General features: G+C 40.9%; 2 protein-coding genes across 2 annotated transcripts; both read left to right on the top strand.

Annotated features, from left to right (window-relative positions):
- Positions 1–1,262: 1,262 nt before the first annotated feature.
- LOC133344037 (uncharacterized) lies at positions 1,263–9,606 on the top strand. The gene is made up of 11 exons (XM_061553988.1): positions 1,263–1,348; positions 1,500–1,527; positions 1,662–1,799; positions 5,016–5,119; positions 5,376–5,434; positions 5,519–5,667; positions 6,327–6,430; positions 6,665–6,723; positions 6,808–6,956; positions 8,248–8,469; positions 9,575–9,606. The coding sequence occupies exons 3-11, from the start codon at positions 1,688–1,690 to the stop codon at positions 9,604–9,606; spliced, it is 990 nt and encodes a 329-aa protein (XP_061409972.1). The 5' UTR covers positions 1,263–1,348; positions 1,500–1,527; positions 1,662–1,687.
- Positions 9,607–13,809: 4,203 nt separating this feature from the next.
- Positions 13,810–17,110, top strand: LOC133344055 (adhesion G protein-coupled receptor F5-like). The gene is made up of 4 exons (XM_061554002.1): positions 13,810–15,246; positions 15,639–15,680; positions 16,487–16,531; positions 16,895–17,110. Exons 1-4 carry the CDS (start codon positions 14,206–14,208, stop codon positions 16,904–16,906), a joined length of 1,140 nt encoding a protein of 379 aa, XP_061409986.1. The 5' UTR covers positions 13,810–14,205; the 3' UTR covers positions 16,907–17,110.
- Positions 17,111–20,069: the final 2,959 nt, after the last annotated feature.

The following is a 20,069-nucleotide window of genomic DNA, read 5'->3' as shown; positions in this document are numbered from 1 at the left end:
CCACGCAAAGTACGGTGTGCATCAACTTTCAAAGACTGACAAGACAGACACGTGAAGGATTCTGTAATACAGGTATGTGTCAAAATGCATTAACACTTAACATACATCAAATATATTATTTTATCTTTAGACGTGACTTAACCGAATGAACCAAAGAATAATTCCTGTAGTCACGAAAGCTCCAAAATTAAGATACATCAAACAGTATATACAACACATTAATTTCCACCATCATCCTTAGCAATGGTCTACCCACTTCCGGATGAAGGCTTTGCTATGCTGTTGACATCCTTCATTGTCTAGCGATTTCATACTCCATGTTGCCCCTGTACGAGCTGATCTTATAACTGCATCTCTGGTGGCTGTCATCTCGAGCATGTTTTCTCCATTAGCTGCCATTCCATCAGCATTCTCATCCTTCAACCATTATCCCGTCGAACAGTGCGCCCTACCAAGCCCACTTAGTTTGTAAGTCAATAAAATGTCTTTGATATCTCATTAATTCCTTGAGCCGTGTGTTTTTTTGTGCATCGGTGTGATTGCAAAACGTACAAGTCTCCAAACTGGTACAATTAGCTTGTGTCCTTTGCTCGTGACCATTATCACCCTACCACATTCTATATGTGTTTTACTATTCATTTTTAGTCTTACAATGACGTTTAAAAATTGCCTTTAATTTTAAGCATTAACCATTTTGCACGTCCTCCATTTGTTTAGGAATACTAGCAGACCACATATCCTTTAGGGACGTGACCATCCATCCCTCCAGCCAGCCAGCCAGCAAAACTTTTGCCTGATACAATGATATATTAGCGTATCCCCTGCACACCCTCCCCTACCCTCCCAAATGCGTGGCATCAGCGCGTCGCCGTGGGATACGGGTGACTTTATCACGTCTATGTGGGTGATAACGCGCCTACGATGGACGCGCACTTATGCGCCAGTCAGCCAGGAATCCAGGCAGGAAGCCAGCCAGAAAAAAATACTTTTATTCTGATACAATGTGAAACAATTGTGCATACTGCCCTTACAATGTCCACGATGTTATGCATCTAAGCCACTGAATGTAGAACAATATCCGACGTTAACTACAATGGCATACCATGTTTCCCAAGAGCAACACTGCATTATGGTTGTAAACAACTAATTTGCATGAACAGGATCGTGCAAAAAACTTTTCAATGATCGTGTGACATTGTATTTTAACCTCATTACTTCATTCTTCAGATGTGAGTTCGAAATGGCCTACGGTACAATGATGAGCGCTGGGCTCACGGCTTGCGTTATTTTGTGGGAAACCATTTTCTTCTTACCTTTGGAAAGCAGTCGCCTTCAAAAAGATGCCAGTGTAAGATGAATGTCATTTTATTTATTCCATTGCACACAAAGTAGAGGACCTCAAGGTGTAATGACAACACGCATTGACTTATTAAACATACACATTACAATTAGAAGTACACGGGTACAATTGGTTGATTTTCTTTGTTTCCCCAATACAGAATGGATCCGGCAGAGTTATTGATGATGGTAAGCATGCAACCTAAGTAACGATTGATACTTGTGTGGTTGTTACTGTCTAAAATAAACCGTGTTGATGGCTGAAAGAACTCAACAAGCACAGTTCTTTAATACTGCTTGAATGGCTCACCTTTACCAAACAGTGACCTACAACACTTTCTTTGTGGAAATGGAACTTACATCCAGCCAAGCCAACTTCAGTGACGACGATCTTCGCAGCAAGTGGCCATTCAAAGCATTGGGTGTACCAGCAGAACCCTTGTTTGTCCACAAGGTTACAGGTACACACACTTTTCTCATGATCTATTAAATGGGGAATCGATGCAGCTCTCCCGTTGCGGTTTCGGGTTGCGCCACGTGTTGTTTGATATGTCCGACGTTTCGCTGCACGTGCTGGAAGCCTCTTCAAGGACTGTGGAGCAAAATGTTAGACACTGTATAATACCGCACTTCAGCAATTGTTTCTTGCTGTAGTTGTCCCACCTGATGACGGACGCTTGTGTTGCGCCCGAAACGTCGTGATTTAATTTATTCTATTTTATACCTACGTGACTTTAACGAAAGAACCGAAGAGTACACATTTATATATTTACACGATCTAATCCAAAAGACATCTATTATAGATGATAGTGGTCGCGAAAGCCTACGTGTTAAATTACGACATACCTGTCAACCCTTTATCGTTGCCCTACCTTATTACAGACCAATGCAGACCTTATTGGTCACCCCGTGCTCTTATAAATCTCAACGTTCATCCTACAAAGTCCCATCACAAGGGAGAAACACAAACAAATAGACAAAACACTTCGTTGTTGTCCGTATTGAAACGTCTGTACACCGTATGGACTTTAAAACTCAATTTCCCTGTACAAGAATACGGGTACACCGTATGGGTTGACAGGTATGAGAGAGTAACTCTGGCCACAAAAGCTTAATAACGACAACAAAATTAAACAATTATTTGACAATCAGATGTTGGTAAGCAAACATCAAATAACTTGCTCATATTACTATCTTGCAGTCGTTTAGAGGTATACTAAAGGGACACTAAATTTGTATTTAAAGCTTTTGTGACTGCCGGGATTCATATTCTTGGTTCTTTCGGTAAAGTCACTCTGATGGTGCATTGTCCTTGAGTTGTGCGCCTTTTGGCGTCATCTGGTCCAACCCATATGAGACTAGGCTCGAAGGAAAGCTGTCTCGGGTGTGGACCAATCAACTTCAAGGACAGTGCACATTATCAGAGTTATGTTCTTTTGTTTGTATTATGACTGCAGGTATTGCGGTCTATGCAAACATGACTCCTTGCAAAAAGGTGTCAGTTTTGTTGCCAGATAGAAGGGTAAAGAACCAATTATCATATTTTTACTGGCAAATGAGGTCCCCATAGTGTAGATGCTTGCCCCGAGCTCTCATACTCTGATGGTGCATTGTCCTTGAGTTGTGCGCCTTTTGGCGTCATCTGGTCCAACCCATATGAGACTAGGCTCGAAGGAAAGCTGTCTCGGGTGTGGACCAATCAACTTCAAGGACAGTGCACATTATCAGAGTTATGTTCTTTTGTTTGTATTATGACTGCAGGTATTGCGGTCTATGCAAACATGACTCCTTGCAAAAAGGTGTCAGTTTTGTTGCCAGATAGAAGGGTAAAGAACCAATTATCACTTTATTTAAAGTTCTCACTTAATGTTTTTTTGTTCCTGTATCTAACATGCCATTTATTTGTAAAGTTTAAAATGCCCATTGACAAAATGTCCCCTGCGCTAATGTTCTCCCGCGTCTATCAATCAACTTGGCCAGTTCCCTGAAGAATGTTAGATCAAGGTTTCAAAATATGTAATGTACATCGATACACATATTATCTTATTTTACATTCACGTATGAGCACATTGAGACCAGGGATCTCTTTTTCAAGGGAGACCTGAGTATAAAGTTTAGATAATTTGGCTGCTTTGTATTTCCACATTAGAAGTAACTTCCTTGAGCTGTCGTATGTGGTCAGGTCGCTTCTGAAAAAATAGCTGTATAGCTCGTATGTATGTTCAACTTGTTTCGCACTGTATGTAGCAGAGGTGGGACAAAGTCATTGTTATGCAAGTCCAAGTCGAGTCTGAAGTCATCAAATTCATGACTCGAGTCTGACTCGAGTCCAAGTCACATGACTCGAGTCCACACCTCAGAGGTGGGACAAAGTCATTGTTATGCAAGTCCAAGTCGAGTCTGAAGTCATCAAATTCATGACTCGAGTCTGACTCGAGTCCAAGTCACATGACTCGAGTCCACACCTCTGGTATGTAGCCAATCGTGCTAATTGGAGGTGCAGTGCGCCTAACCTGGTCAAATAAAGAAGAATAAATCATAGTTAAATAACCTACAAGAGATGCAGGTCCATGTAATTTAACTATTGGATCGCTTAGTCTGAGAATTGCAGATACACCCACTCACCCACCCACCGCTTTCCAGTTTATATTTCTGGCAGTGCGAAGTTCCATAGGTTTGGTGTTCATGGCCTCAGTTAGTCGCTCACAGCAGAGTTTTAGATTTTCCATTTGTGCATGACAAATCCGGATACTCCGTGGTCTGTGCATTTATGGTTAAGTGCTTGCCAATGGTTTAATCGAGGATGGGGTAACCAATAAGATGTTTTCTGGGCACGTTGGCGATTGTCAACGAGCTGGTCCACGTCATTTCAATTCTGATATTCACGTCACACAGAGTAAACGTGCATGCTTCCAAAATGACTTTTTCTGGATATGTTGTTGTTGTCATTCAGATTTTGGCCAGATTCTAACGACATATCAATGCAGAGATATTTTAAAAGAAGAAGTACGTTTGATTAATATTCTTAGGTTTTTTCGGTAAAGTCACGTAGGTAAAAAATCTAAATTAATAAAAGTAAAATAAAAATAAAATAAAAATCACGACGTTTCGGAGGCAACACAAGCTTCCGTCTTCAGGTGGAACCGTCACAGCACGCTTGCTGTATCAAGTAAATGAGAGATTCCAAGGGATACTACCCCGTATATATACTGGTTGAGGGGAGGGGGATGGGCCAGGACCGGCCCACTTTTATTAATATGGTAAGGTACGGCTTGAGACTACGGCTAGTCTACATAACAAAGGAATGAGCCTTTATTATGGTAATGTGACAGTAACTCAAGAATAGTTGTCTGTCAAATAAGATGGTCCAAATATGTGTAGTTAAATCTTGTTTGCATGGTTAATCACATCTTTCCAATGATTACTCAGTTTGTACCCATCATCACGGTTGAAATTATGTCTGTGTTTGTATATTTGTATGGCTTCGTGTACAAACCTTTGATGGTAGCCAGGAGGTTTGCAGAGTACCTTGGTCTCGGAAAAGACAATTTCATGAGAGCCCACAGAGTTGTAGCAATGATCGGCAACGGCCGAAGAATCGGTTCTGCCGTGTTTCAGATCTGACTTGTGCTCGCGGACACGTTTGATTAACTTTTGTTACGTGTGTTTTCTTGCAGTGACAGCAGAAATGTCACTTGTTCTCAACATGTTTTTCTCAGAAGGCCTCAATGATGTCCGTTCCACTGAATATCAGTCACTATCTAGCGATCTCACAAATCAGGTACTGTGCTGAAATAGTACTGTGCAGTACTTTTGCCATCAATAATTTCTGATACTCCAGGCTAAAAAAGAAGAGTACAGTAGAACAATTTAAAAGCACTGTTTTCATGTATATATCCAAATGGTTATGTGCCCTTCTGAATAAAATAATTGCATTTGATCAATATCGCACCAAGATTAATTGAGAATGTTGAGACATTTTATTTTTGTAATGTATAGCTTGACTCTTTTATTTTTATTCATCTGTGCATTCTCAGCTCAACAACCTTTACATAGAGTACAGTGGAGTCTTACGTACATCCGTATTGGGATTCAGGTAATCGTTTCATTTGCTGCACGTTTTGTTTACATCTTGTCGGATTATGAAAGTATAAATGCCTAATACATATATTTTTTGCAGACCAAACAATGTAATTGCAGACTTTCAGGTTCAGGGAGGCTACATGGATATTTTCGACCTGCTCAAATTTATCCGAAATGATTTAGAATACCTTCAGCAACGAGGACTACCTGTTGACATGGCACAAAAGCGGAACACCACCGTGACAGGTGAGTGGTATGCGAATTAACCACAATGCCTTGCTGATCTCTGTGGAACTTGTTTCGCACTGTACGTATCCAACCGTGCTAATTGAAGGCGCAGTGCGCCTAACCTGGTAAAATAAATAAGAATGAATCATAGTTAAATAACCTACAAGAGATGCAGGTCCATGTAATTTAACTATTGAATTGCTTAGTCTGAGAATTGCAGATACACCGACTCACTCACCCACCGCTTTCCAGTTTATATTTCTGGCAGTGCGAAGTTCCATGGTTTGGTGTTCATGGCCTCAGTCAGTTGCTCACAGCAGAGTTTTAGATTTTCCACTTGTGCATGACGAATCCGGATACTCCGTGGTCTGTGCGTTTATGGTTAAGTGCTTGCCAATAGTTTCATCGAGGAATTGAAACCAGGCAATGTGGTGATGGGGTCGCCGATAAGATGTTTGCTGGGCACGTTGACGATTGCCAACTAGCTGGTCCACGTCATTTCAATTCTGATATTCACGTCACACAGAGTATGCGTGCACGCTTCCAAAATGACCTTTTCTGGATATGTTGTTGTTGTCATTCAAATTTTGTCCAGATTCTAACGACATATCAATGCAGAGATATTTTAAAAGAACAAGTACATTTGATTAACTCTTGTCACGTATGTTTTCTTGCAGTGACAGAAAAAATGTCACTTGTTCTCAACATGTCATTCTCAGAAGGCCTCAATGATGTCCGTTCCACTGAATATCAGTCACTATCTGGCGATCTCACATATCAGGTACTGTGCTGAAATAGTACTGTGCAGTACTTTTGCCATCAAGAATTTCTGATACTCCAGGCTAAAAAAGAAGAGTACATTAGAACAATTTAAAAGCATTGTTTTCATGTATATATCCAAATGGTTGTGTGCCCTTCTGAATAAAATAATTGCATTTGATCAATATCGCACCAAGATTAATTTAAATGTTGAGACATTTTATTTTTGTAATGTTTAGTTTGACTCTTTTCTCAGCTCAACAACCTTCCCATAAAGTACAGTGGAGTCTTACGTACATCCGTATTGGGATTCAGGTAATCGTTTCATTTGCTGCACGTTTTGTTTACATCTTGTCGGATTATGAAAGTATAAATGCCTAATACATATATTTTTTGCAGACCAAACAATGTCATTGCAGACTTTCAGGTTCAGGGAGGCTTCATGGATATTGTCGACTTGCTCAATTTTACCCAAAATGGTTTAGAATACCTTCAGCAACAAGGACTACCTGTTGACATGGCACAAAAGCTGAACACCACCGTGAAAGGTGAGTGGTATGTGCATGAACCACAATGCCTTGCTAATTTCGTCAACGAACATAATCCATCACTCGAACTCCAGTGGCTTTTGGCTTTCCATCGAACAAAGACGGTCACTGAATCGCGTGCGTTCACATGCGCTTCTGCGGCCGCTCATTAAAATACTGGTTTTGAGGTTGACTAAGCCCGATCATCCGTTCCTCCGTGGGTCGATAAATTAAGTACCACTTTGTGGAGAAGTCAACAATGGTTGCCATATGGCTGGACTCGCTCCTGCCATGGGAATGTGGAATGTTTGCTACTGGTTCAGGGCACGACATCACTTGGGGTATGTTAGTTGCACAAAGCTCTGCACCTAGCCTTACAAGGTAAGAGCTGCACTCAGACTCAGACATGAACACAGACAGACACAGACACTTCTAGAGACGCAGAGGGACAAAGATAAACAGACGTGACGTTTACCTTTGCAGTGTTCGCTTCATTTTGAAATGCACAGAGGGCAAATAGAGATGCAGAGAGGTGCACGTGGAGGTCTGTATGTTTATTGAATGATATAACATGCATAAAATCCAACGTTAATTTTATTTTTCCTGCTTGCAAAAGTGGCCAGTGAGATAAAATATATTTTTCTCTGCATCTATACTTGTCTTCCTTGTAGCTCCGTCTGCCCATATATCTGACAACACACATAGTCATCCTTGATTCAGCCATTCAAACCATATTGGCAGTGTAATAAAACAACAGTTTTGGTTTTGAAATACTTGAACGGCATTACACTTTTTTGTTGTTGTTAAACTGTGACCCGGAACTTAATCTTCTGAGGCATTTTAAACTGATTGAATCGTAACCAGTTCAATTGGTTTTAAGTTAACCTGAACCTTGCCCAAGCTTGCATTTGATATTGAAAAATCGGCAGGAATTAATGGGCTTATGCAATTTGAACTTTGTATATATCTATTGTGACTTGCTTACCTTTTCTCTATTTGTATTGTTTGTTGTTCGAACTTTTTGCTGACCCGCTCTTACTGGACATCTTTGAAGAAACATAATAAAGTTTGTTTTTTGGGTTAGATCGCGCAAATATAAATGTGTCGTTAAACCCGCCTCCACCCGACACTGCCAAATTACTAAGGCGTACGTGTTGAACTGATCCTTGAAAAAGAACTTCATAGCTCATTGGATTTATCCAATCGAAGTAAAGATTCTGATTTTGAGATTCTGGGTTGCGTGGCCAAAATCGCACTGTGGCCCGTCTTTAATGTTCCACCTAATGTTATTACCGTATCGTTACTGCCGCAGGCTTGGCGTTTATCCCAGCTGATCCATCGTCAGCCATCACAGAGGGATGCCGGGTGAAGCTGGATTGTGTTCTGCCAAGCAATGTCCAAGTCGGTGTGACGTGGACCAAGAATGGTGAAACTGTGCAGGAGAATGGCCAAGAGATGCATTTCTCAACAATGAGTGGAATCACATCCGTGAAATCTACACTGGTTATAAATGAAATGAGAACAATTTATGAAGGTGTGTGGATTACACATGCAATTCATAGTTTAGAACACAAATATATCGGTCAATTGTTGTCCAAATGGTCGCTTTTGTTCAACTTCAATACATTTTAAGATTACTGTACTATGTGAACTTCTGCAATGAAATTAACACTATTTTCATGGAATCAAATAATCTAAAGAGGCATGCTGATTCATGAAACGTATTTGGCGTACAAACGTTTGGGAATATTTGCTTAATTTTAAGAACACTATGTCCAATTAATATCTCGTATACTTGCTTAGCAATGCCACTATACACGACAGCAAAGCATACTATCGAACACTTTGGGGTGCTACATTCAGTTTTGGTCAATTCATTTGGTTTTGCCAGGGTATGTCAGTACAGCAAGTTGATTAATTTCCATCTGTACGATGATTGTTGTGCTATCCCCTCAGCCCTCACACACTCCTGTCTTCTGCCACACGTATACACACTCAGTTTTGGAAGCTGATCAAACATTCAAATCGAGGGACACCGCATGGACAATTATTTGCGCTGGTTCTGGCTTGCCTTCACGCTCGCCTGTGGTTTTCCCCACCCCTCCGTGCGGGGAAAACCTTTTGAGGTGCAATGTGCACGAACGACGCAACACAAAGAATATGCAAAAAATATCACTACTTATTATTGTCATAGTGAATCATATTTGTGCATGAACACTAGGCCACAATGCAGATTGCCCCTGTGAAGCGATGTGATGTGCGATGATAACGAATAAATAAAACTCCGCAGGCAACTACACGTGCCAGCTTAAAGTGGGAAATGTGACCCACGTGGCACAAGCCATACTGGAAAATGTGGTATTGCGTCCCTATGGAGCCTTTATGTTGGCCAACTCAACCTATCAGAGTTGCAACGACATAGCACCAAGCGTCACGTGCTGTCTTGCGAAGGATGTGCAGAATGTCTCCGTCACCTGGTATGAAGGAGACACCGTGGTTTTGGGTGAGCAAACATTGCACTGTCACTGTGTTTATAAATATGGAGTGACATCGCAAGATGTCACTGTGTACTGCCAGCCATAGAGAGAAACGGTGTGCGATGTAATGACATTGCGGATACCACTATGATTTGGGTGTAGTACCGGTCCTAGAGGAGCTCGGTCAGCGCTGATTGATAGCGCTGGATGCCATCACGCTTGGCGTGCAGTGCCAGCCCTACAGGATAGGGTGTGGGAGTGCCGGCCGTAGGAATAGGGTTACTAAAGGCCATAGCACTCTGGTTGACCCTAGAGGACACGTGACCAGTTAAGTCTACAAAGGGGTCCCAAGTGGGGGCTCGGGGTGGTCACGTGATCGGGGTCCAGATCCTGCTCGAAGATTCTGGAAGGTGGTCGTGGCCAAGGGCGGAGCCAGCCACGCCGCAGAGAATATAAGCCGGGTCCCCCAGAGGGATTGGCGTTGTTGTTCATCCTGAAGAAACCTTCGTCTAAGTTCTATGTTCTCCGAGTCTCCAACACGTGGACCTGAACCCGAGCTGTGATCACGGTCCGTAGTAGCTAGTTACGTAGTTACGTGATAACTAGCGTAGTTAGCCTGGTGGTCACCACCATAGGTTGTTATTCTGTTAAGGGGCAGTTACCCCGTGTCTTGGTGTTAAATAAATGTGTTGCCTCCAAGAGTACGTCTGCGACTCAGTTGAACCCACTACAAATACAGAGCCGGCTAGATCAACGCTTGTGCAGCCACTGACAAATATGCAAAATTTATTTTAAAAAAACTAAAAGTGTCTTCACAGTCCAGCAAACATTGAACTTGGTGCTTATGCTTGTTGTCCTGGAAAGTCCGCCTGCTTCCGTTGCAAATTTTTTCTCAAATGTGTGTGCCAAACTAGCTCATGAATTGATGTAGTGTGCAAAAAGAGAAGGGTTAGAGGTGCAGCCTGCAATCGTTTGCTTATTTCACTGCTGGCGGAAGAGCCTCCACTCGAGGAAGCTCTAAAAAGCCTCACAATAGCGTGTTTATGGCCTGCGCTTCCCTGTTGGTCAGGTGTCTTAGAAGAGGTGGAAGTACCACTACATTTGCAACCTGTCGATCGACTGTGGTGAACCTATCTGTATTGTTGGGTAAACAATCTCCACGTGTGGAAATTGAACCGGCATCCTGTAGATTGCATAATACGTATTATGATGGTTAAAAAGTCATATTTCACATATTTGCCACGTAGTATTGTTGCCTAAGTTTATAATGAAAAATATGTTTATTCAGAAGTAATATTTTAGCATTTCCCATCACTGCGATTGGTAGCTCTGTGTATTATTGTTCACGAAGCATAATGGTAGTTGTCAAAAGAAATTCCATCTAATGCTACGTGTATTCTTTGGAAGTGCTGTCAACCCAATTAGCACCACCTTTGCTCATATTATACTTTTTAAATGTTAAGGTCATGGTGCTCTCGTGTTTACAACACTCCACTATGAACCCAACAACCTTAGTTCAATTCTCAGCCATCGCAAACATCATTGCCAAGTGATATCTAAACTCGTTCTGGTTCTCCCTTCACCTCCCTGGACTGACCAGCTTTGTGAAGTATGGTTGAATGTTGAACTTCTTTCGCACCATACATGGCCAACCGTGCTAATCAGAGGTGCCGGGGGGAAGGACGAGAAAATAAACACACACCAAAAACTGTGGATTGACTAAGGGCTGTCAATAATAGATTTTATAAAAATAGTCCATTAAAACCACGTGCTATTTGCAGCTGCCTCTTCCATGGCCACTGAATGCAGTGTATACAAGGTGCCGTTGAATAACTGCAGCAGTACGAAGGTGAACTATACATGCGAGTTCTCCAACACGGCGAATAAGTTGAAGACGAACATTGAGATTGATTTCAGACGAGGATTACCAGGTAATAATAATATGTACGGTATTTTTTGGATGAATCGTATATTGCGTACCACGGATTGGATAGCTGGCAGTGAATTATATTTTACATTAACTGGTTATTCAACGCTTCTCATCATTTTTACCGTGCATGTGATGGAGAATATTTCCCAAATGGTAGTGACCATCTCTGGTAATAAGCAACAGCGCGACATTGTGGACAATTAACAATTGAAATCTAAATTGTATACCTGCTTATGGGTACACGCAGTGTGACATTCAGTGTTTTTTTTTTTCAATAATGACTGCACGTTGTAGTATCCGCCGTGACAACACGTAACGTTTCTTCGCTTTAATTTTTGATGGCAAAAAGGACTTGGGGAATGTTCCCGCAATGGGACGTGGTCTGCCACTGCTGAAGGTAACATCGAACGGCAAAATTGTCCAGTTGAATATGACGGCTTTGTTGAGCGTCCGTGTGGCTCAGGTGGCCAGTGGGGAGACGAGATATACAACTGCACATCTCCCGTGTTCAAGAAGCTTGTCGAGATGTCTAAGGTACACTTCACTAATTGTACCTGACTGCATTGTATAGCACATTGCTGCTACGCTATTACAACATGCATTAAACATTCGTCTGTGTTTCACTATGAGGAGCCTAAAGCTAGAATCATTCCAATGAACTGATTCTGTGTTACATCCAACAGAATCGTTTTTACAGACCTATGTGTCCAAAATTTCTGTATATAAATTTTTTATGATTATGGGGTTCTCTAGAATCAATATGCATGTAAATGTATAGAATTTATATTGTGAATGTGTACACTGTAAAGTTGTTGAATACAAAAAATACACATTTAAAATAATTTAATTGATGCGTGTATTGGAATATTGAGAATTTAATTTAATGGATTAATCACTAATTCGTTACTTTCACAATCGGCAATTTAATATTCACTCTCTCGAAAAGTTGTCACAATTCAGTCACAATTCAATTCACAAATCTCAAATGTAGCATGGCGCTTGCGACGGAGGGCTCCCACGAAACCGTCGCGTGCAACGTTTTCAAGTCAATGCCCTTTAGTCAATGCCTTTAGTCAATGCCCTTTAGTCAATCCATTGGCAGGTTAAGGCATTGTCCACAACGTGTCCCGAGAATTTGGATGGGGGGGGAGGGGTTGTTGGGACCAAAACTTCACTGCAGCTTGGCAAAGGTTGAGAACTCGGGACCGGTTCACACATTTATTAACGCTGATTTGTGATCGTGGCCCGTTGTGTTAACGTCATCATATTTTAGAACGAGGTGCACCAACCACAGCGTCACCGCCCTACATGTACGAATCGTCAATGTTATTGACTGATTGCATGTAATCTCAATGCATTGTATTATAAGCCTAAAAACACTGTATAATCTAATTGTCTAATCATTACCTCCATTTTGTTAAAGTGATAATACGTTGATTTGAAGCTTTCATGACTGCAGGAATCCATACTTTTGGTTATTTTTATATTTTTATACCTACGTGACTTTACCGAAAGAATAAAAGAGTATGATAATACGTTTTTCCATATTCATTACCTGATTGTATGATATTGTCCCTTTTTTAGGTTCTACTGGCTTACGGAGATGTGCAAAAGAGGGCGACAGCCATTCTGAGTTTGCTGGCGAATGCTACAACGATGCCACCAAACGGCAATTTCTACAATGGAGACTTGCATGCGTCCGCTACCATATTAGAAACCATCAGCAAAGCTACCACAGAATATACATCTGGCACCCCCGCAAACATCACTTGGCAAAATATGGATGTAAAAGCCTTTGCACATCTGCGTCCTCAAGCACACATTATGATATCCAGACGACTTAATGTTGCCCTTCAACATTGCACAATCTCACAACCATCAGCGTATGTTTTTTTTCTCCCATCACAATCACCATTTATAGTTGTCAGAAGCCGGTTTCCTTCCTGACACGCAGCCATGTAAAACATAATATGCAAAACTACGAGCACAACTGAAGCTTTAGCAAAGCTGTGCTCAGTTTTTGTGTGCAATGGATAATGCAAGCGCACACAAGCATACCATAAATAAAACACATTAAAGCAGATTATTGTAACAAATGCACAAAACGTGCACAATTATGTAACTGTACTTATGCTGGGGATGCTGCCATGGTCTAATCGTTGACACGCCAAACTGACAATGAAGAGGTCACCGTTCTATCTCCTGGCATGGCAGTTGAAACATTGGACAAGTGTCTGAAATCTCCCAATAAATCGGTACACCACAGTTGATCGGCAGTTCGCACGTGGTGGTGTGAAGTGTGGGTTCTCCTACTTCTTCCAACACACCTATAGCCGGCGTAGAAGAGTGAGCCAAATATTCTCTAGAAGAATTCTCTTTAGAGCGTTCTCACTAGTGGAGGCCATACCGCCAGCAGTAGCGCAAACAAGAAATTGCAAAAATATAATTTACATTTTGCGAGGTGCATCTCATCCATACATACCAATGTTGATCTTGTATGCTGAACACTTAAACATCTGATGGATATTTGTGCATATATTTGCAGGATTTTTTGACAGCGTCCAGCAACATCTTAAATATAACACTGAAAAAACCATGGGACCAAATTGCAAAGGAAGGCCTATCAGACAGCTCAAGCCTGTTGAGGTCCATTGAAAGATATGCAACATTCTTTTCAACAAATTCCTCCATAAGAAAAACCAACATCGTGCTCAAGGGAAACGTACTCGACATTAACACGCACAACCCCATCCCTTTTACATTTGAAAACAGCAGCGTCTTGGTATCCTATCAAGGGATCAACACTGCAGACCCAGTCTCCATCAATAGCATTATATTTACAAGCCTGTCGCAAATCTTACCGATGAGGATCGGCATATCTCTGCCGTGTAACAACCCGTACAACATCAACAGCCTAATAATGGCCATTGTTGACAATGCACAAGGCAGCAAGAGTATAATCTTGAATATGTCTACACTGTACGCCCCAGACGAGACTGAGCCAACCTGTGCATTTTGGGACTATAACATCGACACAGAAGGAGGCACGGGAGGCTGGAACAACAACGGATGCACCGTGCTCGAGTCGACGGCCAGTTTCACAATATGCGAGTGCGGTCACCTGACGCCTTTCAGCACCCTTTTCTCATCGAAAGAGACCTGCTCGAATATCTTGTCGATTATCACCTATGTATGTCTTGGAATATCCATCCTGAGCCTGATCATTGCAATCTTTCTCGAGGCCCTCGTCTGGAAGAGCATCAAGAGTGACCTCACCAAATACTCCCGGCACATCGTTCTAATCAACATCTGCGTGTCGCTCTTATGTGCTGACGTCTGGTTTATCATTGCCTCAGCAAAGTCGAGCAAACACAATACAATGCTATGCCATGCTGCCGTCTTTATTGCCCACTTTTTTTACTTGGCCCTATTCTTTTTAACACTTTGCAAGGCGATCGGTTTGTTTTGCTCCGTACACTTTATATTCCCCATCATGAAGAAACGTCACGTGAAACGGTTTCTGGTGCTCGTGGGCTATGGATGTCCCCTGGTAGTGGCCATTGTCACCATAGCAGTAACTTATCCACGTGGATATGTCAGTGGAAACGCCTGCTGGCTTCAATGGTACAATTCTCGTGCCCTCCTGGCTTTTGTCGTGCCAGCCCTCACCATCATCGGCATCAACCTGCTCATTGGACTCGTTGTGCTTTGTAAATTGCTGAAGAATGGGCCAGTGACACGGGTGAATGGTGCCGGCACTACGGGGAATATCATGCGGATCCTAAAGACCATCACAGTCCTCCCATTCATTTTGGGGCTTACATGGGGAATTGGAATTTTCACCTTGGACAAGAAGAGTCCAATAGCATTCCATTACATCTTCAGTGTGCTCAACGCTCTACAGGTAACAGTGTAAATTAATCAAATTTCTGTACTTTGCAAAGTTAAAAAAAAGTTTAAGTCAAAGTGTTTTCCCCTCTCATCTGAATATCATTATCCTACTCCTATTTACAACCCTAAGCCAGATGTGGGAATTCAACATTTATATGTTGGGAGGGAGTCTTTCCATCGGTAAGCCTCAAAGTGATACGCGTTTATATAGAACCCAGAGGGATAAAGGGCTGAGTTAACATCTGACTTCGATTTGAACTCGCAAACTGATTATGAACTGCGCACTCCACCACCAAAACAGGTTCTTGAACATAAGTATTGGTTAACATTCATACATCCGTTAATAAACACTGTATTTACATTGAGAAAAAAACACTGATTACAGTAATTTCATTTCATTTGTAGGGATTATTTATCCTAATCATTGAAGTGATGTGGAACGATAAGGTAAGCAAGCAATAATGTTAATATTGAAACGATTTGTTTTTGATGTAGTATTCGCATGCAACCTCGCATCCCTTACACTGTACAATGCTGTGGAAAAAAATCAAATATGTACATATGTGGGTTCATAGAAAGTATTGTATGATTAATCACAGTGTTCAACAAGTGAGTCTATTTCATTGTCACCCGAAGACAAGGTACAGTAATGATATTGAGCCCTTTGTTAATCCAATGCTGGATGAAAGCATCACAGCGCTGTGTCGGCCGTAGGATTGTTTGACCATACTTCACCACTTTGGTCGGCGCAGGTTGGTGATGGAGGGAACCCAGGTAGAGTTGCCACCTGTCTGGATTTGACTCTAGACAGTCCAGGAATTAATCTTGTTCAGGTTACATGAACTCATTTTTACGGAGTTCTGGTGGTATTGTGTTGGACTTTATTGCAGTATGCTACACAATTTTGATAGAATGTTGTGGATAAATCTGCCTAATTATGATATTCACTGGGATGGACACAATTTTTATTTAAAGCTTTTGTGACTGCAGGGATTCATATTCTTGGTTCTTTCGGTAAAGTCACGTAGAAGGGAAGTAAATAAATAAATAAATATTTTTTATTGTTTCCCTTCTACGTGACTTTAGGGAAACAATAAAGGAAAAAATATATTGTTTTATATTTTTTTAATTTATTGTTTCTCTTCTACGTGACTTTTCCGAAAGAACCACGAATATGAGACACAATGTTCAGATATTAAAAGGTCTGATATAATGTTGAATGCATTAAACCTATTTTCCTTTCACACTCAAAGGTAATCCAAGCATTACGAATATTCTTGAAGAAATATATCATACCTGTAAGTAAGAAGTAAAATCCTATTTTAATGTTATATGTGCAGAAATATAATCGATTTCTTTGAGAAGAGGTACACATCGGTTTAAATATATATTTGATTATTCACGAACATTTTACATTTTAGTTGACCGAACGCTGATGTAATTATTTTTTGGTAGAACCGATTGCCTGGTGATCTTAAAAACGGAACGATGCAGTACGTCAACTTTGACATCCCATTAACTTTTATATTTAACAGCGATGATTATAATTTCTGCAGCCAGTCAATGTTAATGTCTTTACATTTGGGAGATAGAATGTTACTGAAATGAATACGTTGGTTTGGTAAAAAATTAACGTTTATGTTTTGCTGAATGTTTTGTAGGTGGATTTGTGAATCTATACGTAAGAAGGAGGCGAAATCTCCCCAACGCAAGCCGCTCTTAATCCAGACGTGTCAAAATTTGCATTGAAAGTACATGGCAATCCATTTATAGATACCCCATATATTTCAAAACACCATCTTCCTTTCTTCTTAACGGGTGATTGAATACTCGATTGTAAACGTGATGGCTACGTGAAACAATGTATATTAGGAGATATTTAGAAAAAAAATTATATCTGTAACAGTATTGCGATTGACGGGAGAATTCAAATATTTATTACGTATCCCAAATATTTTAGTGGTGTATCTCTAAATGGATCATCGTGTATATTCTAACCTTAGGAAAAAAACCTTTATACTAGCCTCAAACCTGCTTCTGAAAACAATTAGGAGCCAATGTGATGAGGCTTTTACATCAACAAAGGATATGGCAGTGTTGTTTAACACATCACTATACTGGTAAACGCATATGGCATTGTTAATCATGCTTTACATTAACTGCACTTACTCACTTCCAGCTTGCAATTAAACGTTTACTTGTCACCTACAAGGCATATTAACATGCAATAGAATTTCAAACAGGGAAATATGTTAAAAGTATAGTCCTGTGGTTTGGATAGCGGGAAAAAAGCACGCTTTACGATGTTATACATTGATACATCTGTTACGCTAATATAATGCTACAACTGTAACAAATGTGTGCTGTCAATTTTGAAAACCGCAGTGGCTATGAAAAGTGAGTATCAGACATAGCCTTACTTTCAATACAAACACAGCGTAAATGATGCCTGCTGGTGATTCTGCTGAGAGAACATGGAACCAGCGTAGCAAAGGGCTATTTGGTGCCAGTACCACGATTGAGTGACGCATTTGGTATGGACACGGTGCAACGTAAGGCCTCTAAATATGTGTAGACTGTCCAATGTTTTTTTTAAGAAGCATATTGTAAATTTTGATTAGAAGCTTTCGTGAATGCAGGGATTCAGATTATTGGTTCTTTCGGTAAAGTCACGTAGAAGGGAAATAATAAAATAATAAAAATAAAAAACAATACAATTCTCACGACGTTTCGACTGCAACACAAGCAATCATCATCAGGTGTGAAATCTACAGCAAGAAAATTTGAAAAAAAGTGCCAGTTTTTTCTTGTGTTGTGTTGCTATCGAAACATCGTATGAATTTTTTTTTTAAATATTTATTTTATTTTATTATTTCTCTTCTACGTGACTTTACCGAAAGAACCAAGAATAAGCATATTGTATTCTACAATATTCACGCAAAATAAACCGTAGCGTTGGCTTAATACGTGGCGCTACTTTATATTAGACGTTAGAATGCTGAATGTTAAATTGCTACATGTTGTGGGTAAGCAATGAGGAATGTGTGTATGTATATAGGATGAGAGTATGCGCTCATACAATCTGGGCAGAGTAGAGCTGCAATAGGATAAACCACACCACGGCAAAACATCGCTTACCCGTACATTGTTGCATGTGGTTGTTCAGCCTGACCCATAAAGATAATATAACCTGCATTTATTTTACTTATTCACATTCAATCTTGATTTGAAGCTATCGTGACTTGCAGGAATCCATACTCGTTGGTTATTTCGGTAAAGTCACGTAGTTAGAAATAAAATAATTAGTTATTCACATTAGTCATGCATGAGAGATTATTCAAGGGTGGTTACATATAAAGTACAATGTTTTTTCATTTCATTTTTTCATTTTATTTTTGCATTTGGGTATATTCTTGGCGTGCACGTTACTGGTTGTGGTTATCTAAACTTTGGATGTGTCTGTGCAATGCAATCATGGAGAAACGTAAGGGCGCTTTGGAATAAAATTAAGTTTAAATCTGAATGTGCAATTTGCCAGCGCTGTGTAATTCTCATTCCAAGCTGTTTTACATCAATCTATCAAACAGAAAATTATCAAATGTTTCACTCTGTGGTACCCAAATTATGTTTTTTTCTTATACAGTACATCCTGCTATGAATACTATGACTCAATATGCTTGATGAAGTAAGTGCATGCTATGGAAATATTGGACCAATTTGAGCTTAATTGTGCAGGTGTGGCTGGTGAAAATGCAATTTCACAGTCGTTTATATAAACGGGAAATCCCCAATACGAACACACACATTGTTTGGATTGGGTGTTATAACTCGGGTACGCCTTTACAAACGTGCCAATCAAACTTAATTTGGAGCTTTTGTGACTGCAGGAATTACTCTTTGGTTCTTTCGGTAAAGTCACGTAGAAAGAGAAAATAAATTAAATACTAGCATACGACGTTTCGATTGCAACACAAGCAATCATCATCAGGTATAAATGAAAGAGAAAACAAACCTAGTACACTTAGAAATATAAGGCAATACAACACAGAGATTCGGCTAACATAACAGTCAACACCGTAGCTGGTTGATTACGTTCTTCCAGAGAATGCTAAATTTGAGAGAGAGACAAAACACAGAACCGGAGACACATAGACAGACATATAAGCAGAGAGAGATAACACAGAGACACATAGAGAGCGACACACAAATAGGCACACAGAGAAACTACGCCTCTGTGTCGAGGCTATATAAAGCTATATAAAGCCTCATCTATACCTGATGATGATTGCTTGTGTTGCAATAGAAACGTCGTATGCTATTATTTAATTTATTTTCTCTTCTCTTTATACGTGACTTTACCGAAAGAACCAAAGAGTAAAAGTGCCAATGTATAATCTCCTGGTTAAATCAAGGATACTGGATATATTAGTTAGGCCCATTGAGCGAATACGTTATTTTCAATGGCAAAATATTTCGAAAATTCGCATAGCACGTCTCAATTGACGGGACCTTTACCAATATACTGGTAGGAACCTCCTGGTTACACCAGCCCACAGGGGATTATTGTGTCCGTCGTGCAGGGAGGGGATGGGTGGGGAGGGAGGGGCTGGGTGGGGAGGGGCTGGGTAGGGAGGGGAGGGTGGGGAGGGGCTGGGTGCGGAGGGTGGGGCTGGGTGGGGGGTGGGAGGGGTGGGGCTGGGTGGGGAGGGGCTGGGTGGGGGGTGGGGCTGGGTGGGAGGGGTGAGGCTGGGTGGGGAGGGACTGGGTGGGGAGGGGCTGGGTGCGGAGGGTGGGGCTGGGTGGGAGGGGTGGGGCTGGGTGGGGAGGGGCTAGTCA

This window comes from Lethenteron reissneri, chromosome 19 (genome assembly GCF_015708825.2).
Source record: "Lethenteron reissneri isolate LAM-NWPU_2019-01 chromosome 19, ASM1570882v1, whole genome shotgun sequence".
NCBI classification, from domain to species: Eukaryota; Metazoa; Chordata; class Hyperoartia; order Petromyzontiformes; family Petromyzontidae; genus Lethenteron; species Lethenteron reissneri.
Note: the sequence above shows the minus strand (reverse complement) of the source record. Positions and strands in the feature narration are given on the sequence as shown.